The sequence below is a fragment of the Fusarium venenatum genome (genome assembly GCF_020744135.1).
Source record: "Fusarium venenatum strain MPI-CAGE-CH-0201 chromosome Unknown EDB82scaffold_1, whole genome shotgun sequence".
NCBI classification, from domain to species: Eukaryota; Fungi; Ascomycota; class Sordariomycetes; order Hypocreales; family Nectriaceae; genus Fusarium; species Fusarium venenatum.
This window is the reverse complement of record NW_027072129.1, coordinates 7,175,300-7,202,881: the sequence shown is the minus strand read 5'-3', so window position 1 is coordinate 7,202,881 and position 27,582 is coordinate 7,175,300. Positions and strand designations below refer to the sequence as shown.

The following is a 27,582-nucleotide window of genomic DNA, read 5'->3' as shown; positions in this document are numbered from 1 at the left end:
AAGCGACGAGTAACGTTAGGCGCAGAGAGCACCTGGCTACCTAGTAAGTATTCTTTATCTTCCTTCGAGGGAAATACCGTTGTACGCATAATATTTTGCCAAGCAATTCTCTATCTTTCAGTTCAAGAGGTAACAGGCAGGTTGACGTCTAAACTTTAGGTTACCAAAAAGGTAATTTGATAATGGGGCTAGCCAAGGCCATGCCTTTGAAACAACTGACCATTTTCTGCCTTATCTGCAAAATCAAAGGGTTATATCTAATCTTTTGAACATAAAGATAGATAGCCTAAAGGTCCAGTCTAAATACCATAAGCTTACCTAGGCACTGACTGACCTAATGATTTCATAACATCTACGCCTAGCTCCTAGCTCATTTCCCTTTGAACATTGCCAACATCATGTCAGCTGTCGATATTTACAATAAGGAGGCTGCGAGTGCCTTCTCGAGTGTTCGAGTGTTCTAAAGAGACATGGAATCCCACACGCCTTCATTGGTGGGTTCGCTTTGAATTTGCTGGGCAGCGAACGAGACACCTTCGACATCGATGTCGAAGTCGCTGTGGATAACAAGACAGCGCCCATGCCTTCTCTTTACGCTGTCTATTTACGTTTTATCATCGAACAAGAACCCCGAAGCATGGCCCGTAGAATAGTAAGCGCAGATCTCGCGGCTATCCTGACCTACAGCATGTTTGACATAAGCTATGAAGGGGATTATATACTTACACCAGAAGATGAACGTGACTTATATGACGACGAGAAGACCAAAGGGCTAAGAAGGCTGTTTTAGAATTATAAAATACTATGAACAGTATACGTGAGTGGTATTTCACTAAGGATGCTGAATGAGCAAGGGACATAATGCTCAAATTGGTGTCAGGGAAGCTGTCGTATGAGGATTTGCCTTGCCTGTATGACCAGGCTGAGATTTGACAAAGCATTATCAGCCACTCCTGTCGTGGAGTAAGACTAGACTCATCTATCCTCATAATATCTATGGACTTACCTTTATAGCCTAATAATGAAATTCCATTGCTACTAGTATCATCTGTTCTCTAGTCAGTGTTGTCTCTCTATTTACATTAGACAGAAGACTGATTAGAAATAACCAATCCATTCAAAACTTGCACATCACTTATTATTTCCAAACTCATATCAGGATACTAGTAGTTGTATATATTTTGAACATAAATTTATTCTAAAGGTATTTGACGTCTTAATATGTATACCTGGGTTAGTAGGTATCCTGTTCAGCTCTCTAGCACTGTCTCTTTTAGTAGTGTTAACGTGGGGAAGGTCCAAGCTCCAGCACGCGCTAAAGAAACAGGGACAGCTCCTTACTTTCCATCTCCGCTTCCTCAAGGGACTAAAAACTTCCCCCTTATCAACCACTTGCCCAGACCTATCCGAAGCCAAATCCGGTTATCCGAGACCCATCAGCCTCGTGAAACGTGAGCCGCTTCTGGGAGGGACTCACTGCCCCGAGGTTCTGCGCAGCTTGCCTCGCCATGGCTCTTTCGGCCAATGCGAAAGATGCCCCTAACCTGGAAGCGAGCCAGAAGGACGTCTCACCAAAGGCCCCCGCAGCCGTAGCCGCAGCCGCAGGGCGCCAGGCGAGCAAGCAGCAAGTGCGGCATCGCGCATCTGTCGCTTGTGCATCGTGTCGCGATCGAAGAATTCGATGCGTCGTCCCCAAGAATCAAAATGAATGTACCGCTTGTGCCAAGTCTGGTGCCGAATGCATCATCAAGAATGACGATGAGCGCAGAAGGTATGCGCTCAAGCTCACCTGTCTTATTCTCATTTCAGTCTAATGGAGTCATGTTAGACCTATTTCTAAAGCGTACATGTCATCATTGTCAGATCGAATCTCTCTGCTCGAAGGCATGCTCTTAGAAAAGGGTGTCGTGCCACCGCCCGCGACCTATCCCCCAAAGACGAGGCATGATTTTCAAGAGGGCATGGCGACTGCATCAGGCAACTCGGATCCATCGCCACAGGCTGATCCAAAGTCTCCCGGAAGCGATTGTCGTTCGCCACCCGACTCACACGCTGACGATACGGTGGGAAATGAAAATGATCCTGCAGCTGGGAGTCATTCTGAAAATCCCCGTCCATCAAATGAAGGTTCACCTTTTCGCATGTTTGATTCCAAGCATGAAGATGTTATTCATCGTCTGCTCTCTACCAAGGGTAATCTATCGTTCGATCAAATCTCTGGGCGGCTACGGTTCTTCGGTCCCACTGCCAACAGCCATGTTTATGCTGAATCGACAAGTTTATCTGATAGTCATGAGCCCTCGGAGCAGATCCGTAGGGCCGTGAAAACCATTCAATCGTTGAGTCAAGAAACACATGATTACCTTATCGACGGTTTCTTCCATTACTACAATTCCGTCATACAGATCATTGATCGAACCGCTTTCGAAGCCGACCGCAGCTCCAAATCCTCCAAATTTTACTCCCATTTCCTTCATATAACAGTCCTGGCTATGGGGTACCGTGCAGCAGATATGGATAGAGATGACATGCGCAAAATCACGTTAAATCCGCGAGAAAGCACACTCCACCGAGAGGCCAAGCACATGCTTGATATTGAGCTTGAACGGCCAGGTGGCATCCCAAGTGTTCAAGCTTTGCTTCTTCTTGGTGACCTCGAATGCGGTGTCGGCAGAGATAACACCGGTTGGATGTACTCTGGTGAGGTTTTTTCAAACTCTGGGCTCGGATCGATCTCGAACTAACAAAATTTCAGGAATGGCGAATCGCCTCGCCTTTGATATTGGGCTGCATCTCGACTGTACTAGTAACATGTCTGAACAGGATACCAAAATTCGCAACATGGTAATGCAAGCATGCGTTATCTACGACAGATATTGGGGCCTATTCCTAGGACGTCCACTGGCTATCAAGAGCCAAGATGTCGATCTCTTATCAAACCGATTTTCACAACTAGCAGCTTTTGGTCTTGACAATACCAAAACAGATATAACAACAGAGATTTATGAACAACTCATTGAGTTGATGGAATTGGCAGGCCGCATTGTTGAGATACGGGACTTGACAAGTTCCAATAGGGCTGCAGAACATGCTGGTACTTTTGCCACAAACGAAGCCGAGGAAAATAAATACCTGCAGGTGATAAATCTCGACAGGCAACTTCAAAATTGGTACAGGCGTTTACCAGATCGTATGGCATGGAAACCAAGCAATGTCAAGACAGCTCCCTACAGCTTCTTCTTATTACATCAGCAATACCACGTCACCATGATTTTGCTGCACCGGCCATGGGCCAAGTATGGTGCTATTACTGGAGACAATTCTAGCACTGGCTCTTACCCCAGTCCTGAAAATGACATGATGGCAGATTCTGAGAGCCCGGGGCAGCCATTTGGGCACAACCCAGAAACTCCCTCAACTACATCAGATGATCGTCAGCGTGCTGTCCATGGCAGTCGTACATCTTTGGCCCGCAGTATCTGCACCCAGCAGGCAATACGTGTTGCCCGAATTTTCTGGCAACATCGTCAAAGGTTTGACGGACGCAAGATATTTATAACGGGTATCCAACATGCCGGTACAGCTTCGATTGCATTAATCGCTGCACTCGCCTATCAACGCAACGAACCCAGCCGTCAAACCTATACCGGCTATCTCGAGATTCTCTCGGATGCTGTTGGGGACATGAGTTCTACATACCATCCGGCCATGAGGATGGATGATTTACTTAAAGCCGTCCTGGAGCAGATCAGGAGCAGTATGAGCGATGCACCACGATCACGCAGTGGTAGTGCAGGCTATACCGTCAGTGCGGGTGTCGGAAATGCGAAAGGTGGGTTGCCTTTTGACAGCAATTCACCTGTTCCCGTCGTTCCAGTCAGGCGAGAAGCGGATGCCGAGTTTAGCCAGCCCGTGAAAAAGAGACGGCCCTCTATTCACCGACAGACGTCGGACTTTTCTTCATCAAAGCCACCATTCGTGGGGATGACGGCGCAGACTGCGCCGTCTCTTACTGACAAAGCCTATACTTTGCCGTATGGTCAACACAGTCAGCCGCCACTTGGCTCGATCATGTTTCCAATGAACGTGCATAACCAGGCAGATCAGCTCGGCCTTAATTTGGTTGGAAATACCGTCAATGTGCATCATTCCGACATACCTTCGACACATATGATTGGAACAATGAACCCCACGAATATCCCCAATCCGTTGCCAGATAATTGGGGTCTGCACCAGATACAGCCTTCCTTTGCACAGGGCCACTTTCATGGTGCTGTTGACTGGACATCTGGAACTGCTGGCCTTAGTGCAAGTTCGGTTCTGAACCAGAGCGCTGCTATGTCTACTGGTATAATGTCAGGGATGGCTGCCTTTGGCTCAACTAAGGATCCAGACAAGTTCGCCAACAATGAAAGAGCTATGAACGAGCAAGTGCCAAATAAGCTCTCTCAGATCGGAACAATTTGGACCAGTGGAACTATTGAATCAGCAGGCTCGGGGCATGTTGAAGGGTATGGAGGAATGGGGAAGCCCATGCATGCAGATGACGAAAGTAACGACGAGCAGAGAAATTACTCTCTCGACTTCTTTCATTTTACTTAGTCAAGCACGAGTGCTTAGTTTCTTGTTTCTTGTGCAAGGTGTTTAAGGGTGCTCATGCTTGTTCTGTTTTGGATTTCTGTTTGGAATTTTGAACTTGATATGCACATATTTCGAGAAGTATGAGAAGTCTGTGTTTGCAGGACATCCAACATTGAATATCACAAAACAAATTGTAACATTGATAAACCTGTGGGCTATAAGGCCGTGAAAAAGGTTACATGATATACTAGGCTTCTCTTTACCACGCTCAACCTTTGGCCATCGGTGCATAATTGTTGGAAACGAGAAAAGGACTTGTAGTACAAATAGGAAAATCAAAGTCAGATTCAGTCCGGCTGTACACCTAGCTATTTACACGGCCTTAAATGAGCGTCTGCGAGAAAGTGTAACCATTCGCCACAACGGATTGCATGTGAAAGCCTCAAGGATGGTTCTTTACTATATATAGTATGTCGTTATAAAGGGTGTTTGCCAAGTTGAATACAAAGAGCGTGTTGGGGTCTCAATTGCCATTGTTTGTTCAAGTGGCTTCAGATCTGAATAAATCGTATTCAAGCGGATAAAGATAGCCACCCGCACCTGCAGAGTATCTTTAAACCATTTATACCCAACATGGGGCTTTATGGACGTTTTTGGCAACTCTGTTTGATATGGGCAGAATCGTGGACATTGAGAGGTATCGTTTGCTGAATCATTGGCAGAGTAAGGGATCAGATGATGGTCGGATCAGCAGTTGAGAACCCCAAAAGGCGAGGAACTAAAGGACGTAGCTTCAAGCCCGTCTCGTCCATGGCGCCAAACGAAATGCGGGGTGGAAATGATTTAATGTGGTTAACTAATCGCGGGGCTTGCCGGAGGTTGGGTCAGTCATGAAAGCGGATCCACGAAGACAAGTTCTGGTTATCAGTAGGTGTGTATTGCAACTTGGGGAGACTAGATTGACAGGCACAAAGACCTTGGTGTTGAGGAATGGCCACAACCATGCCTCATCAGAAACAAGCAAAATACACACGAATACCTTACTTGCAAAGCAACAGATAGAGAACGATTAATCCTAGTTGTTCGCACAAACAATTATCCGTGGGCAAGACCTCCGAGTGGTTGATTATCCATACCAAGGGTTCAGTCTCCACACAGATTCTTAGATTGAAGCTATCGAGCCAGGATGTGTCGTAGCCCGGTTCCACTCATCACTACATCGTTTGAGCCTCAAACATGTGTTGTGCAGAGGAAGGGAGTAACTGTAGGTCGGTCTAATGAGTTGATGATTGGTTTCCTAGAACCAGGCAGGGCCAGACACCTGTGGCTGATATGTTATAAGAAGCAATCACAAAACGGTCGAGGGGCAAGGAAAAGAAATAAAAATTCATTCCATCCATATATGGGCCGATGCGAACAATAAGTTATCTATCCGTACCCAGGGTATGCTATGATAATTTACAAAAGAAAGACGCATGCCTAGCAGTAAGTTGTTGGCAGGGTCATGGTCAAAGCCACAGGCATGACGAAATTGACAGTAGAAATATGTTCTTATGGCTTGTTCTCGCCATTGAATCGGGCGATGCCACTTCGGATACCCTTATCAACGGACTTTGCCATCTTCTCAAGGGGGAGGCGGTCCTCAACACGCTGGACCATCTTGGATACCGGAGGCTCGATGCGCTGAACACCCTTCTCCATGGGAGGGATGAAGTAGCTGAGATTCCTCTCCCATCGTGGAGCCCACTTGTTGGTCTGGTTAGATAGGCGTTCCTCGGCGCCAGGCATGACGAGGTACAAAGGTGTCAAAACGCCAACACCGGCCGCACCCATGCAGAAGATCTCTGAGGGCTTGGCAGCAGGAAGTCTGGGAACGCGGACGGGCATGTTGATGTTGTTATTGAGGGAAGTTGAAGGTATCTGTCTGAGTGATACGTGTTAGGAAAGTGCCAGAGATGATTGTGAAAGGGCAATGCTCACTATTTGATGGTTGGGTCGACTAGACGTGATGTAGTATTGCTTATGGTTGGAAGGACGAAGGGAAAATGGGTTGCACGGATTCAAATTGATGGAATGTTAGAATAGTTTGATTGGTATGAAAGATGAAAGAATCAAATGAGGATGAAAAAGGGCACCTCCTTCCGTTATATATGTGCAACCATGCTGTATGCTTTGGGAAGATCGAGCGGGGTAAGAGCAGAGCGCTTGGATGATCAGCTTAGGTATTGGCAAGAGCAAGAGCAAGAAGGAGGCTGCGACAGGGAGGCAAAGGATACGGGGATTGTGATTGAGCTGAATGGTACTTGGGCACGTAAGCGTGCGTCAGTGCAGACACCGGTACATAGTGAGTCAGATACTGTGTTGGTCTACAAGGTTACACTTGGTCGACGGATGGCTTGCAAATTCCCCCTAACCTCAAACTCTCCCGCAGGCCGAGACAGGTGGTGATTCGTCGTTGGTTAGGTTAATGCCCTCCATCGCGTAGACTCTAGTCCTTGTGATCTGGTCGCTCGCTGCCTGCGGTTGGTTCAAATCATTCTGAAAACAGTGCAGCATTATGATGCGATGCCCTGATGAGATCAAGGAGCGTGCCGACCGTGTACAGATTCAAGGGAAGGTTGCCACGCCAGCGACGCCTCAAAGTCATTATCGTTTTGAGGAGATGTAGCCGAAATTCTGTAGACTGCAGTGGACAGGAACGGGCCAGGTGATGCTTCCTGTCCAGTGCAATGGAACTCGAAGCGAGATGGTGGCGTAGGTGTCTGGCCAGGTACCTTTCACCAAAGGTTTGTTCCGGACCCAGTAGTTGCCAGGATTCACTCATGTCAAACCACTCAGCCTAATGTTCTGCGCGTCACAATGGTAATCAAGCCCCGGTGACCTCTTATTATAATTTGTGCAAGAGTTGAATGATAATTGAATTCATGGTATAGAAAAAAAGGCACAACAGTCATTCAGGGGTACAAATAAAACATTCGGTTAAAGGGAAAATGATGGATTGTACTGTAGTCTCAACCCTAGAACCCATGCTACTTGAACAGTTGAGTTGGTGGGAGGATGAAACAGTAAAATGCAAGTATCAGCCCAGTTGAGGAGTCGATTGACGACCAAGGGATACTATCTGATGTTGATTGCATTGCAATCGTCGGTTGTTTGTTCAGAATTTGAATTGGCCCTCACAAATTCAAAAAATAATCAGCATTCCCCAAAGGCCGGCATGAAGCACACGCTTGAAAGAAATAGCAGAATTGAGGTTTATGGGTGCGACGTGTTCCCCAGAGTCCCTCCCTGCTATCGTCCCGTGCAGACCGAGGTTTCAGTGACATTCCACTCGAGTACTTTTGTCGTAAATCCAATGGCTAGGCGTTCAATTTGCAGCGCCTTACTCGCTACGCTTTCAAAAGTCGAGTGCTGTCCAAGTATCGCTGCCGCTAGCATGCTGAAGGTCTCTGGGGACCCCGCTATAACGTACCCACTGAGTCCTCTAGGAGACCCGCTTACCCCAGATTTACGGCACTTAAAAACGGCGGGCCCCAGCATCCCCGTTCCCCGCTCCCATCCAGGCAGGACACAAGGGCTACCTGAGGCCCCCGCCAGTTGTTGCCTGATATTTCGAGCCTGGATTCTTGCTGGTGTTAGATGGATGGCCATTTCTAGTGCCTGTATCGTTCAACGCCCAAATACATGGCTACCTAGGTAGGTATTCAAGAGAAACTAGGCGGGATAGGGCTTTGTTATCTTTTCGAGCCTCACTTGCATCATGTGAATTCCGGACGGGCATAAGCCCAGATGATCATTTGCTTTGAAGCTTTTTTGTGGTTGGAAGACGATCTGTACTCGATGTACCTATCCTGACAGAATTCCAATAAAAAACGAGATGCCAAAGATTGGGATTTGAACCTAAGTATCTCTTAACACTGCAAACGCAGGTAATTGCGAGTGGATTTCTTGAGTGCAGCGCCTTAATCACCAACCACCTTGGTATTTCTTATTAATAATTATTTTACTCGTTTCAAAGTACTCAATCCACACCTATTCAGTCGAAGATGGTCATTAACTATTCAGTTTTTCCCATCAAAAGAGCCACAAGAGGCAAATTAGTTTACTACTTAGTTTCTTCTTTTACAGTAAGTTTTTAATTTATTTAATTATATGTCTTACTTACAGTTAATATGTTAGTTATAAGTAAATAAATAAACCAAAGAAAATACTATTGCTTCTTAATAAAGAGCCTTTTAGAAAGAATATTTTCAATTGAAAGTCTCAGTACATAGACATGTAATCTCTATAGAGAGCCATGAGTGCATCATTTTGCTGTTATTTCACAAATAACTTCAACAGAGGTATATATACTGTTCTAACATAAAGAGATAAACAGGCCAAGAGCTGTATCATGCAACCTGACTCAACTGTTTATGCTAAGACAAGGAACAGTCTACTGAGATAACCTCAGGAGCCCAATCTATAGGATCTTTATTGTGCATTTGGTAATTCATCAGTTGTCTACATTGTGTTTTGCCTGAAAGTATATAAATAACTTTCAGAAATAGTTAACCGGTTACGAGAATACAGGCTTCATACTAATCATCTTCCTAAATAGGAAAACGAAGAGAGAGAAAAAGACTTCATATTAGTTTTCAAGATCCTTTGTAGGTTGACTTGTGGGGAAAATAAGCAACTGGCTGCCATATGAACAGTCTTCTTTAGTTAAATCTATCGCTCATTGGGAGCGAAATGTATAGTAACTGTGAATGCCTTTGCTGGGAATCCAGGTAGAGAGCTTAGATGCAGAAGCGCAAGATGCAGGTCGCCCAGTTGATTAAGGTCCCTGACCATGAAATATTTTCAAGTTTCAAGAAAGAGAACGCGATCCGGACTTGTAAAGAACACTGGCATCAATACCAGCCATTGCTTCTTGTCACGTCGGAAACAAACAGGATCGTGTTACAAGCTTTGTCCTGCAGTAAGGTCAACTAGTTGCGAAGGAACGTTTCGTTTTCAAATCCAACCAATGGGTTACAAAGGTAAGCCAGTGCCTTTGCCTCGTGATAACTCGACAGCGTTGCGCCGACTGATTTTGCAGTCAACCTATCAGTCGGGTGAGGCTTGGGAGTTTCAAATATTGGTTTGCCTCTAATAGGGGTTCGTAGAAATCCAGCCCCATCATCCAGTCTTGACCCAGAGACAGCTGTTGATTTTTATCTGAAATGTCAAAACAGAGTAGTTCACCGTCCAGGTCTCTGATCCCTCATAATCGCACATATAACTAGTATGAGGCTGAGTTGAAGCTCTTGTTCGGGAGCCGTACACGTAAACGAGGAGAAATTTGGTCTTGTTCAGAAGTTGAAATAAGAATTAAGACCCCGCAACCCTGCCGTCCTGAAGGCTGCTTGGGTCGTCCGCCTGGAATTCATATCTAAATTTTGAAGTAATTCGACAATTGCAGCGTCCCGATGAAGCGTCCGTGAGTACATGAACCCAGCTTCGGGTGTAGTTTTTGGTGGTTGAAAAAAGCGGTGTCGCGTTAGGTCAGGCCCCGGACGCAGGGCTCATACTAGAATAAATCTCTGCGTTGTCGAGAGCGCCGTATCCTCCTCTCTATCCCTCAGATCAGATAGTCCCATCGCCTTCCATAGAGACCAAGGTTAACCAGACATGGCAGCATCCGCGTCGCTTCCTGCGTCAGCTGCGCGCACCCATAGCACGTTGTTGCACCTAAGAGTCTAATTAGCATCAAATATCTTGCAGACTGTACATGGAGAGAGCCCATACCGGATCAGTACTTGACCCAAAGAACCAGTGGGCTTGTCGTCGATGTACTCTTCGGTGCCGGAAAGTTGAATGTTCATATAGCTGTCTATCGAGACCAGAGTGCCCTTGTATTCAGTCTCGCCCCATTTTAGGCGAACCAGAACCTGCTTGCTGACGAGCTCCTCAAGCATAGGGCGGGGGTTGATGGGTGCGAAGCTCATATTGACGGTTGTGTTGGGTTGGGGTCGGGATGAGCTGAGCTGGGATTAGGTGAATGAGATTGAGCGTCGAATTTGAGGTTGATGAGTGAGCTTTCTGGTGGCTGCGAAAGGACAGGCGCGTCAAACGTATTGGGTTTAGTTCCTCACCGCGTGCCTGAGGAGAAAATTTGCCCGATTCTGGCGGCTTTTCTCCGGCTAAACAGCTGCGGTGCCAGTAACCTTCTGTTGAAGAAGACGCATAAGAGCATCGACCATCTTACTTTTTTTTTTTTTTTTTGTTTGAGAGAGAGAGAGAGAGACGATGACAGGAAATAGTGTCAACTGGCGTGGAAGTTACACGTTTATTTGTATTACGAATGCGTGACGTAGTCTATTGTATTCATTTGTTACAGTGGTGCTCATTTGATCTGGATGGTATATCATCATGAGTTGTATTTTTCTTTAGATAACTATCATCAGGATCATTTCATGATTCTGCTACCTGTGTACTCTCAGTGCTTGCTCTATCTCGTTCTGGAAGTTTCGATTTGATCAAATAGGGAAGGGTGAATACTGAGTATGGTGTTCATCAGTGTCACCACCACATGTGCACATGCAAGAAACAGGCATGTAACAAGAACTCATACGCTTACCTAGGTAACGAATACGTTCTCAATTGCACATTATCGTCCCAACTCCCACACTCACAAGGTACTGAGTACCTCCCATCGTCGTTCTTGCTCTGTTGCACGTGGGTCACACTCTCCACTGGTCCAAGCCTCAAGAAGCTAGCCTGTTCGACCGGGAGAGACATTCACCGACCCCGGGTTGGTTGTCGTACAACAAGAGACCCAGACCCAACCTTGCGAATTGCCGTTCACAGGGCTTCAATATTTTCTTCTCTTTTCTTTTGAATCCATTGTTGCTCATTTTCCTACTGTCATCAGATGATAGTTGACGCTTACAGTGACGGCTAACCCAGCTGATAATCTCCTATCTACTTGTGATTCAAGCATTGTTAAGACATCCACCTTCTTCTGTTTTACCATTTCCTGAGCTTCATTTCCACCGCCACTACTGAACTACACTACACTACGTCACTATCAACCTCTTCTGTGACCACCCCCAGCAATGGCCGACTTTGCCAATTTCGACGGAACCCCCAGCAGCCTGGGCAGCGACACGAACAATAGAAAGGCTGCTATCCTCGAAAGGCATCTTCCAGATGGATACTCAGCCGACCCAGATGTTGCCTTTGGGCCCGCCAACCCCTCGGGTTCAGCCTCTGCTTCGGCCACAAACTTCAACGATGACTCTCAAGCAGAACCGGTCGAATCCTCGCTCCTTCTACAAGGTGGTGATATGCATCGCGACATGTTCAAGATCAAGGCTCGCGCAAGTTCTCTCCGCCGCGCTGCCACCTTCTCCCATCATGCAGTTCCCCGTTTGGCGTCCGAAGACGAACTGAGTCACTCCGAGCAGCGTGAGCCGGGAGGCTTCCGACGATACCACATCCAGCGACGTGCCCGTCAAAGACGCATGAGTGGTTACACAATTGTGGCTAAGAACTTTGTTGACTTCCTCGACCTGTACGGAAGCTTTGCAGGCGAAGATCTCGAGGACAACGATAGCGAAGACGAATCCGCCATTGACGACCAAGAGGACGGTGATGTTGAGCAACCGCCTGAGCTTCGGCCACTACTTGGGCGGAGACGAAGCTCCAAGAGACTGCGGAAGACGGGCGATGCGACAACCACAAAGACATTCTTCACCCTCATCAAAGCTTTCATTGGAACCGGAATCATGTTCCTGCCCAAAGCCTTTCGCAATGGTGGAATTTTGTTTTCGTCAATCACACTAATTGTGCTTTCTTTGGTCAATTGCGGATGCTTTCGGCTCCTTCTTGACTGCCGTCAGATCTACGGAGGTGGTTACGGAGAACTTGGCGAGGCCATCATTGGTCCCCGGTTCAGAAGTCTGGTTCTTGCCTCAATTGCCATCTCCCAGCTTGGATTCGTCTGTGCCGGTCTCATCTTCACGGCCGAGAATCTCTATGCCTTTCTTGACGCTGTGACCGCCAATCATCGCGAGCTGATGTTCAGTGTGCCCAGTTTGATTGCTCTCCAGTTGGTCGCTCTTGTTCCCCTTGCACTAATTCGAAACATCTCCAAGCTTGGACCTGCTGCCCTTCTTGCTGATGTTTTTATCCTAATTGGCATTGTCTACATCTGGTACTATGACATTGCTGCACTCTCCCAGCATGGCATGGACTCAACCGTGAAGCTGTTTAACCCCAAAGATTTTACTTTGACCGTCGGCTCGGGAATCTTCACCTTTGAAGGCATCGGACTTATTTTGCCCATTCAGTCAAGCATGAAGAGACCGGAACACTTCCCAGGCCTCCTCTATTTGGTCATGTTCATCATCACTATTATTTTTACATCAGTTGGAGCGCTCTGCTACGCGACGTTCGGTGAGGATACCAAGATTCAGGTCATCTCCAACTTCCCCCAGGATTCTCCCCTCGTTAATGCTGTCCAATTTCTTTATTCCATTGCGGTCCTGGCAGGAGACCCAGTTCAGCTGTTCCCGGCTGCTCGTATCATTGAGACATCCATCTTCGGAGAGCGGGCGACTGGCAAGAAGAGCATTGCGATCAAGTGGAAGAAGAATGCTCTCAGAACTTTCATTGCAGGTGTGTGCGTAGGTGTCAGTATCCTTGGCGCCAGTGATTTGGACAAGTTTGTGGCATTGATTGGAAGCTTTGCTTGTGTCCCTCTGGTCTACATCTACCCTGCCCTGTTGCACTACAAGGGAGCAGCCCAAACCACGAGGGCCAAAGTTATCGACGTCATCGTCATGGTTGTTGGCTTCATCGCCATGGTGTACACTACCCTGGTCACTGTATACCAGTGGATTGACAGCGTATGAGCAGGCTCCAGCTACATATGCCACGGAAGAGGGACTGAAAAATAAGACTGGAAGAAAGGCAACTTTTAAAAGGGGAGACACTGGATCGGGCCTTGCAGTTTTGGTAAGGTGTATCATATCTTTGTTGTTTTATTCATCATTACAATAGTATTGGCGGTTGGCGAAGGGCTCGATTCGAGCTGGCCTCAGAGGATGTAGGCAACGGAACAAGACGAAGCATAGCAGCATAATTTCACGTGTAATGTTTGTACGTTTGGTAGAAGGCGTTGATGTATCTCATTTTCAGACTATAGGCAAATTGTTTTAGCTCTCATGGTACTTCGACACCAAACCCTTGCGAAATTGAAAGATTCATGTCCTATTTATGAAGTGTATGCAACATTAACTTCGATCTTAAGTGAATTTTGGTTATAGTAATAAGGAATGCCATGGTCCAGGACCGGGGATATCCTGATTCACTTGCGAATGCGTCGGGGTCATAACAAGGCAATGTTTTGCCTATGATGGTGTGCGATTAAAACCTTCTTCTATGCAATTAACCTGAAGCACCGCGATGCATATCGTTCAAGTATCTTTTAATATTGGCCTCGACCTGCGCGGCCGGGCCATGACTGTTTCTTTGTTTTGTACAAGCCTTCAAAGCTATTTGTGCATTTTTGAGCCCCCATGCAACCCAAAACTCCATTACTCTCACGGATATCCTTCAATTGGGACTTGTCACATGCGAGAACGTCTTTTTCTGGCCAAGCTTACTCAATAGCCCAGGCTGTATCCGTAGTTTCGCCTCAATATCCTTTTCGGGGATACCTCGATCACGAAACTTCATAGCATCTACCATTGTCCTCATGTCGAGGAGGCGTCGGCCACCACGTCCCATGTTTGCGAAATCTTCCTCCGCCTCGTCTTGTAGTCGGTCTCGAGCTCCAAGCGCAACAAGCGTTGGGTTGTTTCGACTCGGCGCAAAGTGAGGACCCGAAGGCGCCGTTGGTCCGAGGGGTGTCGCAGCAGTAGACGAGGGTGAGTAGGTAGGGTTCGAATCGGCAATGCCCATCTGGTGTAGACGGCGCGAGAAGTCGCCAGTAGGGAAATCTGGGTCTGTAGCATCAGCTCGAATAGCTGCGAGAATTAGTCAGTGGAAATGGCCGTGTGACGAAATAATCCAATCTACCAACCTTCATCTTTTTCGCTGCTCCCTAGAGTCTTGGACTGGGCTTTGGGGACTTCTGCCCTTGGTTGGCGAGCTACTGCCTCGGGAACTGCAGCTCCCGGTGCTCGAGCAGGATACTTTCGCGCTGCGCCTCTGGCGACTTTAGAGGACGACGAGCCCATTTTTAGTTTGCGAAATAGGGATGCCAGAAGCTAATAATACACGGCGCAATGGAAGGATCAACGATGGTCAAGCCAAAGGTTCCGAGCACCAGTGGCGGGCCTTTCGATGATGTTATCGATATCCAGTTATCGGTGCGGAATTCTTCCGTAGGTAATCATCAATCCATGCAAACAATTAAGGAGGAAACCACTTTACTCACTTTATTACATTTCCATGTTTTTATTAATCTGGTATCTTAAACCGTGGAATGAACTTTCCTACCAAAGCCTGAGAATGTACGGCTCATCAAAGCACCATCATTACAGCTATTTCCCAACATCTATCCTCTTAAACAGCAAACACCATGAACAATCAAGGTGACATCAGCAGATGGCACTATTTCCGATACCAAAGCTACAATGCTTGTCCTAATATAGAATACATGGGTATCTTTCGCTTGTAAATCAAGTCAAACAAAGACAATGCCAAGGTTGTAGAAATCCAAAACAGCCTCTGATCCCGACCTCAAAACAACCGCCTACGTACGGGCCGAAAGGAAGCTCAATTGAGTTCACACACAGGGATCGATCCGACAATAATAGCCAACTCTTTCTCTGCACAGAAAGCCATCATTGATTACAACAACGTGGGGTTGTTACCAGACCGGAGGCCAGGATACCGCTGCTGCAGTGGCACGGTTGAGGGAAACTCGATGACTTGAGGCTCGAAGAACAAGTCGTGAGGCTCAGTGAATGACCACTCAGGGGGTATGGTATTTCCCTTTTCGTCCTCCATCCAGACCAGCGCTCCGTTAGCCATTGTGACAGGCTTGCCTGCCACCTTTGATCCATCCTGCGAGTGTACCCGCTCTCCTGTCATCGTATGGCACCAGAATGATTGACCATAAGTGTCAATGTTAAGGCTAGCGATCTTGATAAACTTCGCATCTGCAAGGTAGAGGTCGCAAAGGTATTCGCCAACCCGATATGGCCCGGAGACGCCATTGTAGGCCAGATGGCGAGCTATATCGATCTGGTAGGAGAGGTATGTTTTCGAATCACACATTCCAGCTGGTGTCGGTGGTTTGGGACATGTAGTTATCAGATCCGGGCTGCAGTATGGAATCATCTGATTTGCAATATCAAGGTCGAAGAGGCCATGATTGATGGGGTTCCCGTTGTTTGTACTACTACATGCTTGTTTCTCCGCCCGCTTCCCTCGGATGGTAGACTTCTTGGATGCTCGGGCGTTCTTGACAACGTCCAGGTCTTTTTGTTTGTCTTGCTCGGAGTTTTTGGTTTGGCTTGAATCAAGACGAGGGCGCCCTCGACGCTCGACGCGGTTTTGGTTACCAGCGAGGGCGTTGGGTGAGAGATCGTAGGGTGGCTTGCAGGATGATGGCGCGACGGCCGGCACATGAGTTGGCTGGGGGAGAGCCATGAGGTCGTAGATCGGATCCTCATCTTCGTGTTTCGGCTTGGCAGAGTGTCGCCTGTTCGGTGCCTTGGGACGCTGAAGAGCAAGTCTCGCGGTGCCCGTATACGCATCTAGACTCAAGTGGTCGGTTGTGATCGTCGTGAGAACCATAGAGGAATTGGTGGTAACTGTGATACTGTCCTCAATCTTTTCTGGGAGGGGGCGGCTTGACACTCCTCCTGTAAGCTCTCATCAGTCTCATTTCCTTCGACATTAACAGAAACAAGTTTATGCACACCCTAAGGAGCTTCACTGCCGCTATTGACTGTCAACCTGTTGGTTCTCTGACTATGGGTGACGTTGTCCTTCTTCGAGACGGTAAGTGAATGTCGCTGCAGTGTTGATATTGTGTCATGGTGCGCACCTGCTCAGAAGATGGGGCTCTGTGTATATCTTCGCAAAGAGGGTCGGGGGATGCGCGGGCAAATCGGCTTGCGATGCTCACTCTAGTCTTGGGTCGGGATGTTGACCTAGAGCGCGAAAGCACTTTTTCTTCGGTTGCGGCGGCGGTGGTACTCATTTCTAACTCTGCTCGGGGCTGAAAGTAAAAATGGTGTACCTAGGTAGTAAATTCAGGTTCAAGAGGTCAATGTTAATGCTGAGGTTTAAGTCGAGATTGAGGTTTAATTTCAGGGGACGAAGCGTAGGAAAACAAATACTGGACAAGGTAACGGGCGGGACGAGCAGGAGTGATGTAGTGATCAGTTACAAGTTCGATAAATTATTATGGACCAATAATATGGCAATAATCGTCTGATCTGGTGAGTTCAAAATGATGGTAAAGTATGGGTGATGGTGGCAGTGGCAGTGACAGTTGTCTGCACTTGCCTTGAGGTTTATCGAAACACTCAACAATAACACCGCCCAGCAACCCAACATTTTTATGAGCAGTCAAGCTTCCAATAGGCCGGAACTTGGGTACTAGATTATTGGTTAGGCATATTGGCTTCATTACTAAAAAGACAGCTGTCGATACCACAATTGTAGTGACTTAGCCCTGTTGAACAGGCAAGTTCGTTTTGCAACTCAAGTGGCAATACCCTTAAGGTTTCAAGCCCTCATAAATGAACTAACGTATTTATAGATTGACTGAGATCATCTACTTAGTATGTACTGGTTAGTGCTTAGAGTAGTCATCGCATTTTTACTGACATCATGTAAGAGGTAGGCTCGGCATCCAGGCCACTCTGAATGGTGAATAGGGGCTTCACCTACGACAGAAGGCATCTAAACGGCGAATTAACAACTCCAATCCCATGATATATATGTATGAACAAATCTTCAAGTTACGATATTAATCGTATTGATCGATAGTATTGTTCTCACAAGGCATATGCTAGGAATGGTCCTTCTCAGCCCCCTCAACTTGCGAACTATCTTATTCCCTCTAGTTCCGGTATGTAACAAAGCTATAATAATAGTAGCTTAGTCTTTGAATTTTCAAATTCTACGTACTCATTTACCAGTTTTGGTGCTAACACGAATGCAACATCTGGTTCTCCAAGGCAAATTGCATTTGTGAGTTGCGCAACGTTGATGCATCTTTCGCCGTCTGGATATTCCGTCTCCGGATGTTCCGCTTCAGTAGCCTATCATAGCTTACCTACGTTGAGATATTTAGAACTTGAAACTTGCAGTTACGGTCTTGAGAAATGACAGCATGGACATCTCTCGAGAAACTGCATTGCAAGTAGCATCGGCTGCCAACATTGTCTCAGAGTTTGTAGCTCATGAGCAAATACACACTCTCTCGGATCTACGTGATGCTTTGTTCGAACCCCTTGTCGCTCGGAAACAAGGATCTCTTCAGCCAGATGCAAGTCGCACTGGCGTGGTAGTGCTGTGTCCTTCCGCAGTCCTTTCCACGTCAGAGAAAGTCTTTTCAATGGTAAAAGAGCTAATTGAGACGACTCGTAAGTGATTGATAAGTGATATAACATCCAGTTACCAAAGCTATCAAATATACTAAGCCCTGAATAGAGTCTGGATCACTCGTACTCGTTCTCTGCGGTGGCATTGGCCACTCAACCCAGTTGATGTATGATGCTATAGCTCATCATCCCAAGTATAGCCGCATTGCTGATCGGGTCCGCATGCTACCGGAGGCTCGTATGCTCGAGACTATCGCAGAACAATTCTGGAAATTGAGGGTCAATCGTGGCACCCAAGCTTCCATCGAAACCGACAAAAGAGAGAGGCTCACGGTTTTGGTTGAAGACACATCGACTAATTGTGCACTCAATGCCGTGAACGCGAGAAAGGTACTAGACGCCAACGGTTACACATCACCGCTTTCCATTGTGGTTGCCCAGGATCCAACTATGTGTCGGCGCACCATTGCTGCATTTGAGCAAGTCTATGCTGATAAAGCCGACGAGACTCCCACAGTCAGTAGCTGGCCAACATTTGTACCAAAAGTGGCACCTGCGGATTCTCCACCACTAGAAAAGGCTGGGAGCCTCACGTCAATCCTGTCCTATGATTTCTCAGGTTTCGAGGATAATCGCAAGACTAACCTTTGGAGCATGGACCGGCTCATGTCTCTACTGGTAGGAGAAATCCCTCGAATGAGAGATGATGAAGATGGGTATGGGCCACGAGGCAAAGGGTCGATTGTGCATGTCGATATCCCACAACGAGTCGAAGACGCTTGGAAGTTACTTCACGATTTGCTTGGTCAGAGCGTGCGATAAACTATGCATGAAAGGTTTGGCCTTTGTTTGGACATATCAGAAACCATAACTGCTCAAACTTCACTTGAGCTAACTTTTGCCGTCAACCACCTGTTGAGTTCAGCCGTCCCTGTCCCCAGATTCTCCTTTAAAGGGTACATCATCGTAAGCTGCGCAATATAGCTACACAACGGTCTATGTCAGTTGTGCGTATTGAAGGCTCTTGGGACAGGTTCTGTGAAAATAAACATGTCGGCATATATGCGACTAATAAGTAAATGGGTACTCCGTGAAGTGATAGGAAGAAGCTTTTAAGGCAATGAGAAATTCGCATTCTTTGTCAGGAACACCTAAAGTATGAGAATACGATGCTTGGACGTAGTAAGTTTTACCCCAAGAAGGAGATTTGTTTTTGGTGTAAGTATATGGGTTTCAAAACAAGAAAAATGTATAATAAGCGCCCTTGTAGCTCAGTGGTAGAGCGTTGCACTTGTAATGCAAAGGTCCATTGTTCAATCCAGTGCGGGGGCATTAAAATTTTACTTTTTGCGTTTTGCTTTATGCTGATCTTCGTGAGTGTATAGAGACATGAACGAGGCCGCTGCTTTAAATACGCCTTTATAGCTCAGTGGTAGAGCGTTGCACTTGTAATGCAAAGGTCCATAGTTCAATCCTGTGTGGAGGCATATCTTCCAGTAATAATATTATTTTTGTGTCGTATTCCTACTGAAGTGTACTGCTGTCTGCATCTACCTAAGTACTTGCTATTAACACTAGTTTATATATATTGCTTGGAATAACTTCAATAACAGCTAGACAGTTTGAGCATTATAATTAACAGTGCAGATCTGCAGATAAGCCTCATGTACTTAATCGTTACATTCTTCAATTCGAAACCATTACTGCATAAACATAAAAGATGCCGGACTGTACCCCTCCCTACCCTACCTAGGTATATCCGTGAGGCCAATCTCATTTCAATCTCAGTACCCAGTGAGAAGAGGGAGAAAGCTCATGACTAATCGTTATAATGGTAGTAGTAAGGATGGCATTAATACACAACACACTAAAGTAGATTCAAGGGTACGAAAACATTAACGTGGGTATCATTAAGTTATTGAGGATGCTTAAGCAGGTACCTCAGATGAATGTAGAGATTTGCTGACTCCAGACCGATTATGCCCTCCTTTTTTTACTAGGCGGGCCACCCTTTGTCTTCTTTCCTTTACTTTTAGCTGTTGGTGCAGGCGCCTTTTGCGCCTCTTCCTCGGCCTCCTGTACTTCTTCAGAGCCGCCTACCGATATCACATCGTCTTCAGCGCTCTCGCCTTCGCTCTCGCCTTCCACTGTGGCTCCAAAAGACGGTTTTCTTGATCGTGCTTCTTCTGTGTCACTGCCGAACCCTTCAAAATCTGACTCTTCATCAGCACCAGAGCTCACGCCCCCGGCCTTCTCGAGAGCGGCTTCGGCCTCTTGCTGAAGCTGTGCCTCAGCAGAAGCATCTTCATCATCCACAGTCTCCTCTTGCTTTCGCTTGCGGGGCATCTCTCCAAGTCTACCCTCACGATTCCCAACCTTTGTGTCATCTTCGCCTTCAGATTTTGGCGGAGGCGTGAACCAGGGAATCTTGCCTCGCATGAAATCATTGAGGACCATTTTAGCCACACCATCCAGATCAGGTTCGCCTCCACGGAGAAGACGGCCAGCCTTTCGTGCGAGAAGCTCCAGGAACTCTGTAGAGTTTGTCCATCCCTTGAGCTCATAGGTCTTCTCCATATGGTGTTGCTTGACACGGTTTAGAAGGGGTTGAATGTATTGCTCAGGATGTTCGACCTTCTCGACTCGAACGACACCCCGCAGCACCAAATCTGTCGGGGTATCAGTGCTCGAGGGAGGAACGATACCAGGGCAATCAATCAGGTAAATGCGCTTCATCAAACTGATATATTGCCATACTTTGGTCTCACCAGGGATAGGTGCAACAGTGCAAACCTTCTTCTTCATCAGGGTGTTGATGATAGAGGATTTTCCAGTGTTGGGACCACCAATCAATCCGACAGAAATTTGTTTTCGGTCAGAATGTAGTGAGGAAAATTGTCGGAGTAGTTGAATGAGTGAGCCCTTTCCGAAAGAGTTATTGATTGAGGCGTGGAATGCAAGAGTAGGGTGCTCTTTGGAGAGAGTGCGAACCCACGCAGCCTACATCGAGTTAGTATTTGAACCCATAATATACAAGATAAGTGTTCAAAGGTATGATATGTTTGTGTCATCACTAAGAAGTATGCAATCGATGCCCCGTAATTGGTAAATGGCATAGGCAGACTTCAACTCAATCGGACACTTGGCCTGTCTCATGATGGTAACCAAAACGGCACACATCAGCCTAACAACAAAACGTTGACGACAGTCGAGACAGGCAATTATTCTCCCAACGTTATAACAGACAGGTTCCATGGTACATAAGGGAACGAATCCTGACAAAGAACATTGGGGTATATGGGGCGTATAAGGGGCATATGCAAAAGATGCTAAAGGGAGAAAGGATGAACTTACCGCTACACTCGTAGGAACCAAGTCCACTTTGTTAAGTAAATATATGAGGGATTTATGCGGGCATTCATCCTTCAGGTACTTCTCGACGCTTAAGCAACGAGTTCCGATAGGATCTCGGACATCGAGTACGTGAATGATCACATCTGAAGAGTCAATGACCTTGTAGAGTTCGTTCCAGATTCGCTTGCTTTGTCCCTTGTCGAAAACAGGCTCAATGGACATGGTGAGGGGCTTGCCAGCGTCATCCGGATCCTCAGCGTCACCAGAGGCGCCGGATAGAAGCTTCTGTTGCTCCAGACGATCCCGATAGGTGTCCATACTCTTCTCGGTATCGCCGACCATGTCATCCAGACTGCTGACACCAAGCTTGACTCGCTTACGTTGCGCCTTGGGACCGAAGACCTCAGCGAATGGTGACGTCTCGACGGTCATCTTGGCCTTGTGCTGTTTGATTCCATTCTGAGTATCCTTCCCATCCTTGATAAGGCTCATGGGCAGCTTGTTTGTCTTCAGCAGAACCTGGTATGGATCACGAGCTTGCTCATCCATTGCCTCGCGAAAGGCGTTTAGAGAGTCCTGGGAGATGACCCGAGTGTTTGTAAACCACTTGCGGTTCGGCTCGATACGAGCGTTGGGGATGTCGCGCGACTGGTATGAGGCAGCCTTGGTGATCTCTCCAATGGCGTTTCTCTGGACTTTTCCTCCATCGCGAACCATGTTAAGGTGCTTCACCTTTTTCGCATCGCTGTGGTAATGGTCAGCCTTGCTTGGCCAGCGGTTACAATCAACAGCAATGCAATGCACTTACCGATAGAAGTTCTCGCCCTTGGTCTTGACATTGTTAAGACCATCTCCTCCTTTGCCTTGGCGCTCGCGCCGAGTGGCCTCTTTCTTTCCAGTACCCATGGTGAAAAAATTGGTCGAGGATACTGGCGACAAATGTGAAAAGAGAAGATGGGTGATCCAGAAATTTATTTGAACTTTTTTTCTCTGTTCTTAGTAGCGAAAATGAGCCCCACTTACTTCCCTCGGTGGCTGGTGGCGGGGCTAAATGGCAAGGGGCCGGCGTTAGGCGTCGGACCAAGATAATCCGGCAGATTTGATCCGACGTCGATTTTCTCTGTTGGTCGTTGAAGTAAAAGTCGAGAAGCGGATTCAACGACAGGGTCACAACCTCAATTGCAATCCCAGTCTGAGCACTTCAGCGCTAAACTCGGCGCTGGCTCCTTTCACGATGTCTTTTGGCCTCGCAACTTCCGGCTCAAGGGTGGCTGCCCGCCAGCTCCTCACAGCTTCGAGAGCCTTTTCGACTTCGGCTGCTACTCTCGAACAAGTCCCTCCAGAGTCTCCATCATACATCCGTTTGCCTACACCACCCCAGTCCGACGAAAAGAAGCTTCCTCGCGTCAGAGGTCATCTTCCAGTGCCCCGCGAGGTCTTCCCCCGCGTTGGGGGCGAAAGCAAGGCTGGGCTTGACTATCTCATTAAGACCGCTCCACGACCATCTGACTATCGGAAGCCCATAAACGATAGTCAAAAATGGAGGAAAACTATGGCAAAAACTCGTCGAATGAATCTTGGCGATGGTCTAAAAGACCTTTGGCAGCGACGAAACTCCCGCATAAAGTTGCACAACGAGCGTGTAAGCCACAAGTTCGAGAAGAACCACGAGGCTGTCAAGGCACCCGAACGAGCGGACGACGTCCTCACCCGGAGCACAGTGTTAAAAGGTGTGCTAGATACCAAAACGAGTGTTGATCCTGGGCGTTTCGAACGTGCAGAACGGAGCCGTGCCAATAATGAACAAAATATGTCAGCAAAATTCGAGGCTCGCCGAGATGCGTTGATGGAGCTCTACATAAATGCATCCAAGTTCATAGTTAGCGAGAGTGAGCTCAAGGCTGAGATTGACACAATTTTCGCCGAGGACTTCTTCCACAAGCAAGGATTCGATGTTGGTCGATATGGCTCCGCCGAAAACACATGGGACGTATGGGGCAAGCCAACCTCAATCAACGACATGTTGGAAACCACGACTGGTGTGTCTACGAAGATTATGGACTTTTATGAAACCGAGTATGATCGCTCCGTGAAGCGACAGAAGAGAATTGCCGAGGAGTTTACTGGTGGCAAGATGGAGTAAACTATACCTAATGGCTTGTACAATATTTTGTATCCCATGTATTACTGTAACTATTCCAAACATCACATTTTGAAGCGGCCAAAACGACGTCTGAACGAATTCCAAGTGTTTCTAAATTGATGTGGTATTCCCACATGTCTTGGCTAGCTAATCTGAAAATCGACACAACAATTACTCATAAACGACAGGGGAAAACATATACATAGTCCAACGCCAGTAGTGTTCAGCTCAACATATACCCACGTGCACCACTGCGAAGTACAGCAATAGCCTCCTTCATCTCTCAATATATACAACGTCCTCGATGATGCTCCAAATCCAATTGTACTGTCTATCGTCTTTCAACAAGCAGAATGTGCATAGCAGCATAAGACAAGACGATGAATATAGCAGCGAATATTCCCAGGTTTCTAATGTCAGGCCACATGGCGTCATTGTTGAATCCAAAAGAGCTAAGGATTGCTGCGCCGGGGACAGTAATGTCGAGGCCGTACTTGCTGTCCACAAGAGTAAGATGAAGAACCTCATTCACAATAAGTGATTCAAAGCCGTAGTGGAATATGGATAGCGTCTGGAGCCAGAGCGCGCCCTTTGGAGTAGCCTTGTGATTGAGCAGGAAACCGGCAAAAAGAAGACTGAAGAGCATAACGAGACTGCCAATCAGGTTTGCCACGCTGCCATCCTTACAAACAATGCCGATGAATAGGCACACAGCGGCTGCAGCCATATTGAACAATACTAGCACGAGGATGAAGTTGAAGAAATGCGTCGAGTCGGCTACCAGTCCTGTCATGGGATATATGATGGAGCCCATGAGGATCGGGGGAATGATCCGAAGAGGAATAATGTCGAAAAGTACCTTGGCCGCAAAGTACGTGGCAGGTGCATAATAGCCATTAGCACGCTCTCGAACAAAAAGGAGACGTTCGGTGGCGAAAACATTGAGACTCGTGAGGGTGCTGAACCCAAAGAGCGCGAGTAAGAAAAAGAAGAGACCAAGTCGGTTTTGGAAGCCAGGGATATCATCAGTGAGTCCATAGAAGAGATAACCCGAGAAAACAGCCAAGACGATGGCAATAGCGTAGTGGGTGAGCATGAGCATTGGATTTCGGTACAGGTTTTTCCATGTCCTCTCAGACAAAATGATGAACTGGCGAAGGTATCCGACACGAGCATATCCTTTTCCTACAGCACTGACATGAATATTCGGCCCCTCGGTGGTATAGCCATTTGAATTGGTGCCGTTGGCGTTCTCTGCGGTGTGGATGGCTTGCTGGATCTCTTCATGAGTTGAGCGGGCGATCTCTGAGTGAATGAATGACTGAGTCATGATGTCGAGATCGGTTCCAGTGGCAGCTGCTGGAGGCAGGTCGTGAGGGTCCTCAAGAAGAGGGGCAGTTAGAGAGTCAACAGGGTTCTGATGAAGTCGGTAGGCGCCATTGTCCTCGCCACCAGCATCTGAGGACGCTGCCGTATCGACAGTCTTTCTGCGAGTAAACAGCTGACGCTCCTGGCGAACCTTGACAGAATGTCTACGGTGATTCTTGGGTCTCCTTGAGCTAGCATCGTCGTCTCCAGAGGTGGTACCAGAAATGCTTGCAACAGACTTGATTGCACGAGTGCTGCTGGGGCCAACACTACTGCTGTCGAGGCCGACAGTTCCGTCGTCAATCGACTGGGTACTACTAGCATGCATGGTAAGATCGACAAGATAATCTGCGATATTGAATCCAGGAGGACATTCGTAGCCGATTTCGTCAAAGTAGCTCTGGCATTGGTTAAATGGGCCTGAATAAACAGTTCGTCCTTGCGCCAACAGCACCAGTCTGTCGAAAAGAGCAACAATATTGGAGCGCGGCTGGTGGATTGTGAAGATGACGGTGCGCTTGTAAGTCTTCGCAAGAGTCACAAGACACTCAATAACGTTGTAGGCGTTGTAGGCATCGAGGCCACTGGTGGGTTCATCCAGGAACAAGATCGAGGGGCTGGTCACCAGTTCGCAGGCAATTCCAACACGTCTCTTCTCACCACCCGAGATACCACGGCCCTTGCCTTCTTCAGAACCGATAAGGGAGTCACGAATGTGGTGAATGCCAAGTTCCTTCTCGACCTCGAGTACTCGTTGCTCCTTGGCAGCACGTCCCATGTCGCGGGGAAGTCGAAGTAGGGCACTGGTAAGAATCGTTTCATGAACGGTAAGAGTAGGGAGCATAGTATCCTCCTGATCCACGAATCCAACAACATTCTTGTAGTCGCCATCGTCGACCTTTTCTCCGTTGACATAGAAATTACCATGAACCTGTCCGCGCTTATTCTTTCGGGCGAGTATGTCGAGGAATGTCGTTTTTCCTGCTCCAGAAGCACCCATGATGGCAGTTACTTCTCCCGGTTTGCAAATACCACGGATTCCTGTGAGAATCTGTTTACCATTGAGATTATAAGCGACGTCGTCGAAGTAGAGTGAGGCAGGCTTGTGATCAGCCATCAATTTGGTGCTCTCGTCGTCGGAGTCCTCCAAGCGAATCGCCCCATGGTTCAACTTTCGCCTCGACAGGTACCACGTCAGGATGATGACAGCAACCAGAAACAACGAGCAACCAGCGATGACGCCAGCAATAAGGGGTGTGTTAATCTTTTTCACGGGTCGCTTCCATCCTGGTACCTCTGTCTCGTAGAGGCACTCGCCAGCGTGACAGTCGAGGAAGATGCTGGAATCGCCGATCAATGCGAGAATCAACGCATCCATCTCAGGTTCTTTGAATGCGCAGTCATGGGTGCCACCATGTTTCTGAGTACACTCAAACCGACCTGGGCCTTGAATAGACTGATCGAGGAAATCGGTAAGATCAATCGATCCATCCTTACCACAGAGCATCCTGTCAGGAATGCAGCTGCAGCTGATCTTGTTGCATTTGTAGGAAGTGGTGTTCTTGGTCTCCTCCCAATCGGCGGACGAGTCACATTCGGAAAGGTGACAGTAGAAAGACTCGACGGCATCAACCCAAACTGAAGCATACATTAGCAGAGCTCATAGCGAACGAGGCGGAATGTGGAACTGACATTGAAAGTCGCATGTCTGGTCTTCTTGTTTACAAGTAAACGTGACCTCTGGGCGTTGTTTGCCAAGCAAAGATGTAATCTTCTGGTTCGTGACATCGCAAATCTGGTAGTTATGGTTTACGACTTCTCCGTTTTGATAACATACACCACCTTCACCTTTCTCCATGAGAGCGTTGCAGGCTTTGTTGTCTGTACAGACATTGCAGTTAATGCCGGTCCAACCCTCGTCGCATTCGCATGTTGAGCCCGAACGCATTGGGCGATCCTTTCCTTTGGGGAGTGAGCCGCATACTATCAAAATGATCAGTCTATGTTCCGTATATATCAGGAGGATAGAGGGCGATCGTACGTGGCTCAAGACAGTCGTCACCGCCAAATCCCTCAGGACAAGCGCATTTCCCATTAAACTCGTTACAGCCGGCGTATTGCGCACATGTGTGTGCTGGGAGGAGACAATTAAAGCTATGTTCAGGTCAGCAAAAAGAATTGTGCTTGTATCGATGGCAGTGTAATAACACACCATGGAGGACAACCGTCTGGACGATCGCCCATCAGAGCTAACTGTGCGCGTAGTTGATCGGCCTGCGAGTAGGTTGCGTTGTGTGAGGCCATCGCGACGCCAGGCCAAAGGGCCACAGCACCTATCAGGAGGCTCCTTAATGTAGGAGCCATAACTGCAGCGATACGAGGATGATGCAGTTTTGGTGATGGAACAATGGATGTTGATGGGAGGTGAAGCCCGGTCAGTCGTTAAACGATGGCCGGCTAAGTAACGAGCACCTCTCCGTATCAGCGCGACAAGGATAAGCTGTTTGGCCGAGGAGTGGCGCCCCCGCGTTCCACTGCCATTTAGGCAACTGGAGGCAGGTACGGAGGGTGCGTCGGTCCCCAACATCGGCCAGATGT

The 27,582-nt window shown here is 47.5% G+C and overlaps 11 protein-coding genes and 2 non-coding genes across 13 annotated transcripts; 7 read left to right on the top strand and 6 right to left on the bottom strand.

Annotated features, from left to right (window-relative positions):
• Nucleotides 1–1,359: 1,359 nt before the first annotated feature.
• On the top strand, nt 1,360–4,623 carry EDB82DRAFT_71075 (fungal-specific transcription factor domain-containing protein). The gene is made up of 3 exons (XM_025729695.2): nt 1,360–1,771; nt 1,829–2,700; nt 2,756–4,623. Exons 1-3 carry the CDS (start codon nt 1,509–1,511, stop codon nt 4,600–4,602), a joined length of 2,982 nt encoding a protein of 993 aa, XP_025588895.1. The 5' UTR covers nt 1,360–1,508; the 3' UTR covers nt 4,603–4,623.
• Nucleotides 4,624–5,733: 1,110 nt separating this feature from the next.
• On the bottom strand, nt 5,734–6,565 carry EDB82DRAFT_71093 (uncharacterized protein). Its single transcript, XM_025729696.2, has 2 exons — nt 6,565; nt 5,734–6,477 (listed from the first exon to the last, which is right to left on the bottom strand). Exon 2 carries the CDS (start codon nt 6,466–6,468, stop codon nt 6,133–6,135), a length of 336 nt encoding a protein of 111 aa, XP_025588896.1. The 5' UTR covers nt 6,469–6,477; nt 6,565; the 3' UTR covers nt 5,734–6,132.
• On the top strand, nt 6,483–7,072 carry EDB82DRAFT_71140 (uncharacterized protein). The gene has a single exon (XM_065610035.1). The coding sequence runs from the start codon at nt 6,697–6,699 to the stop codon at nt 7,027–7,029; it is 333 nt and encodes a 110-aa protein (XP_065465733.1). The 5' UTR covers nt 6,483–6,696; the 3' UTR covers nt 7,030–7,072.
• Nucleotides 7,073–9,972: 2,900 nt separating this feature from the next.
• On the bottom strand, nt 9,973–10,845 carry EDB82DRAFT_71054 (uncharacterized protein). Its single transcript, XM_025729697.2, has 2 exons — nt 10,354–10,845; nt 9,973–10,296 (listed from the first exon to the last, which is right to left on the bottom strand). Exons 1-2 carry the CDS (start codon nt 10,551–10,553, stop codon nt 10,227–10,229), a joined length of 270 nt encoding a protein of 89 aa, XP_025588897.1. The 5' UTR covers nt 10,554–10,845; the 3' UTR covers nt 9,973–10,226.
• A 659-nt stretch (nt 10,846–11,504) lies between these two features.
• EDB82DRAFT_71020 (transmembrane amino acid transporter protein-domain-containing protein) lies at nt 11,505–13,814 on the top strand. The gene has a single exon (XM_025729699.2). It carries the CDS (start codon nt 11,664–11,666, stop codon nt 13,461–13,463), a length of 1,800 nt encoding a protein of 599 aa, XP_025588898.1. The 5' UTR covers nt 11,505–11,663; the 3' UTR covers nt 13,464–13,814.
• On the bottom strand, nt 13,815–14,943 carry EDB82DRAFT_71019 (uncharacterized protein). Its single transcript, XM_025729700.2, has 2 exons — nt 14,636–14,943; nt 13,815–14,579 (listed from the first exon to the last, which is right to left on the bottom strand). Exons 1-2 carry the CDS (start codon nt 14,790–14,792, stop codon nt 14,167–14,169), a joined length of 570 nt encoding a protein of 189 aa, XP_025588899.1. The 5' UTR covers nt 14,793–14,943; the 3' UTR covers nt 13,815–14,166.
• Nucleotide 14,944: 1 nt separating this feature from the next.
• EDB82DRAFT_71044 (uncharacterized protein) lies at nt 14,945–16,636 on the bottom strand. Its single transcript, XM_025729701.2, has 3 exons — nt 16,613–16,636; nt 16,487–16,556; nt 14,945–16,427 (listed from the first exon to the last, which is right to left on the bottom strand). The coding sequence occupies exon 3, from the start codon at nt 16,357–16,359 to the stop codon at nt 15,409–15,411; it is 951 nt and encodes a 316-aa protein (XP_025588900.1). The 5' UTR covers nt 16,360–16,427; nt 16,487–16,556; nt 16,613–16,636; the 3' UTR covers nt 14,945–15,408.
• Nucleotides 16,637–17,843: 1,207 nt separating this feature from the next.
• On the top strand, nt 17,844–19,297 carry EDB82DRAFT_489098 (uncharacterized protein). Its single transcript, XM_025729702.2, has 2 exons — nt 17,844–18,161; nt 18,229–19,297. The coding sequence occupies exons 1-2, from the start codon at nt 17,909–17,911 to the stop codon at nt 18,939–18,941; spliced, it is 966 nt and encodes a 321-aa protein (XP_025588901.1). The 5' UTR covers nt 17,844–17,908; the 3' UTR covers nt 18,942–19,297.
• An 82-nt stretch (nt 19,298–19,379) lies between these two features.
• On the top strand, nt 19,380–19,451 carry EDB82DRAFT_t43. Its single transcript has one exon. It is a non-coding gene; the product is annotated as a tRNA-Thr (tRNA).
• Nucleotides 19,452–19,534: 83 nt separating this feature from the next.
• EDB82DRAFT_t44 lies at nt 19,535–19,606 on the top strand. The gene has a single exon. It is a non-coding gene; the product is annotated as a tRNA-Thr (tRNA).
• Nucleotides 19,607–19,634: 28 nt separating this feature from the next.
• Nucleotides 19,635–22,443, bottom strand: EDB82DRAFT_489095 (NUC091 domain-containing protein). The gene is made up of 3 exons (XM_065608346.1): nt 22,282–22,443; nt 21,474–22,218; nt 19,635–21,119 (listed from the first exon to the last, which is right to left on the bottom strand). Exons 1-3 carry the CDS (start codon nt 22,377–22,379, stop codon nt 20,097–20,099), a joined length of 1,866 nt encoding a protein of 621 aa, XP_065465732.1. The 5' UTR covers nt 22,380–22,443; the 3' UTR covers nt 19,635–20,096.
• Nucleotides 22,444–22,614: 171 nt separating this feature from the next.
• Nucleotides 22,615–23,705, top strand: EDB82DRAFT_489093 (uncharacterized protein). Its single transcript, XM_025729704.2, has one exon. The coding sequence runs from the start codon at nt 22,708–22,710 to the stop codon at nt 23,614–23,616; it is 909 nt and encodes a 302-aa protein (XP_025588903.1). The 5' UTR covers nt 22,615–22,707; the 3' UTR covers nt 23,617–23,705.
• Nucleotides 23,706–23,947: 242 nt separating this feature from the next.
• EDB82DRAFT_551601 (uncharacterized protein) lies at nt 23,948–27,559 on the bottom strand (the record flags this gene model as incomplete). The annotated part of the gene is made up of 4 exons (XM_025729705.2): nt 27,197–27,559; nt 27,026–27,138; nt 26,677–26,967; nt 23,948–26,622 (listed from the first exon to the last, which is right to left on the bottom strand). Exons 1-4 carry the CDS (start codon nt 27,346–27,348, stop codon nt 23,948–23,950), a joined length of 3,231 nt encoding a protein of 1,076 aa, XP_025588904.1. The 5' UTR covers nt 27,349–27,559.
• Between the last annotated feature and the right edge of the window lie 23 nt (nt 27,560–27,582).

Coding starts and splice junctions, on each gene's coding strand:
- EDB82DRAFT_71075 (XM_025729695.2), top strand. CDS start 1,509: ATGGCTCTTTCGGCCAATGCGAAAGATGCCCCTAACCTGGAAGCGAGC. Junction 1,772..1,828: donor AATGACGATGAGCGCAGAAG/GTATGCGCTCAA, acceptor GAGTCATGTTAG/ACCTATTTCTAAAGCGTACA. Junction 2,701..2,755: donor CACCGGTTGGATGTACTCTG/GTGAGGTTTTTT, acceptor ACAAAATTTCAG/GAATGGCGAATCGCCTCGCC.
- EDB82DRAFT_71093 (XM_025729696.2), bottom strand. CDS start 6,468: ATGCCCGTCCGCGTTCCCAGACTTCCTGCTGCCAAGCCCTCAGAGATC.
- EDB82DRAFT_71140 (XM_065610035.1), top strand. CDS start 6,697: ATGAGGATGAAAAAGGGCACCTCCTTCCGTTATATATGTGCAACCATG.
- EDB82DRAFT_71054 (XM_025729697.2), bottom strand. CDS start 10,553: ATGAGCTTCGCACCCATCAACCCCCGCCCTATGCTTGAGGAGCTCGTC. Junction 10,297..10,353: donor TTGGGTCAAGTACTGATCCG/GTATGGGCTCTC, acceptor TTAGACTCTTAG/GTGCAACAACGTGCTATGGG.
- EDB82DRAFT_71020 (XM_025729699.2), top strand. CDS start 11,664: ATGGCCGACTTTGCCAATTTCGACGGAACCCCCAGCAGCCTGGGCAGC.
- EDB82DRAFT_71019 (XM_025729700.2), bottom strand. CDS start 14,792: ATGGGCTCGTCGTCCTCTAAAGTCGCCAGAGGCGCAGCGCGAAAGTAT. Junction 14,580..14,635: donor GAGCAGCGAAAAAGATGAAG/GTTGGTAGATTG, acceptor TAATTCTCGCAG/CTATTCGAGCTGATGCTACA.
- EDB82DRAFT_71044 (XM_025729701.2), bottom strand. CDS start 16,359: ATGGTTCTCACGACGATCACAACCGACCACTTGAGTCTAGATGCGTAT.
- EDB82DRAFT_489098 (XM_025729702.2), top strand. CDS start 17,909: ATGGACATCTCTCGAGAAACTGCATTGCAAGTAGCATCGGCTGCCAAC. Junction 18,162..18,228: donor AGAGCTAATTGAGACGACTC/GTAAGTGATTGA, acceptor AGCCCTGAATAG/AGTCTGGATCACTCGTACTC.
- EDB82DRAFT_489095 (XM_065608346.1), bottom strand. CDS start 22,379: ATGGGTACTGGAAAGAAAGAGGCCACTCGGCGCGAGCGCCAAGGCAAA. Junction 22,219..22,281: donor AAGGGCGAGAACTTCTATCG/GTAAGTGCATTG, acceptor CCATTACCACAG/CGATGCGAAAAAGGTGAAGC. Junction 21,120..21,473: donor TGGTTCCTACGAGTGTAGCG/GTAAGTTCATCC, acceptor AACTCGATGTAG/GCTGCGTGGGTTCGCACTCT.
- EDB82DRAFT_489093 (XM_025729704.2), top strand. CDS start 22,708: ATGTCTTTTGGCCTCGCAACTTCCGGCTCAAGGGTGGCTGCCCGCCAG.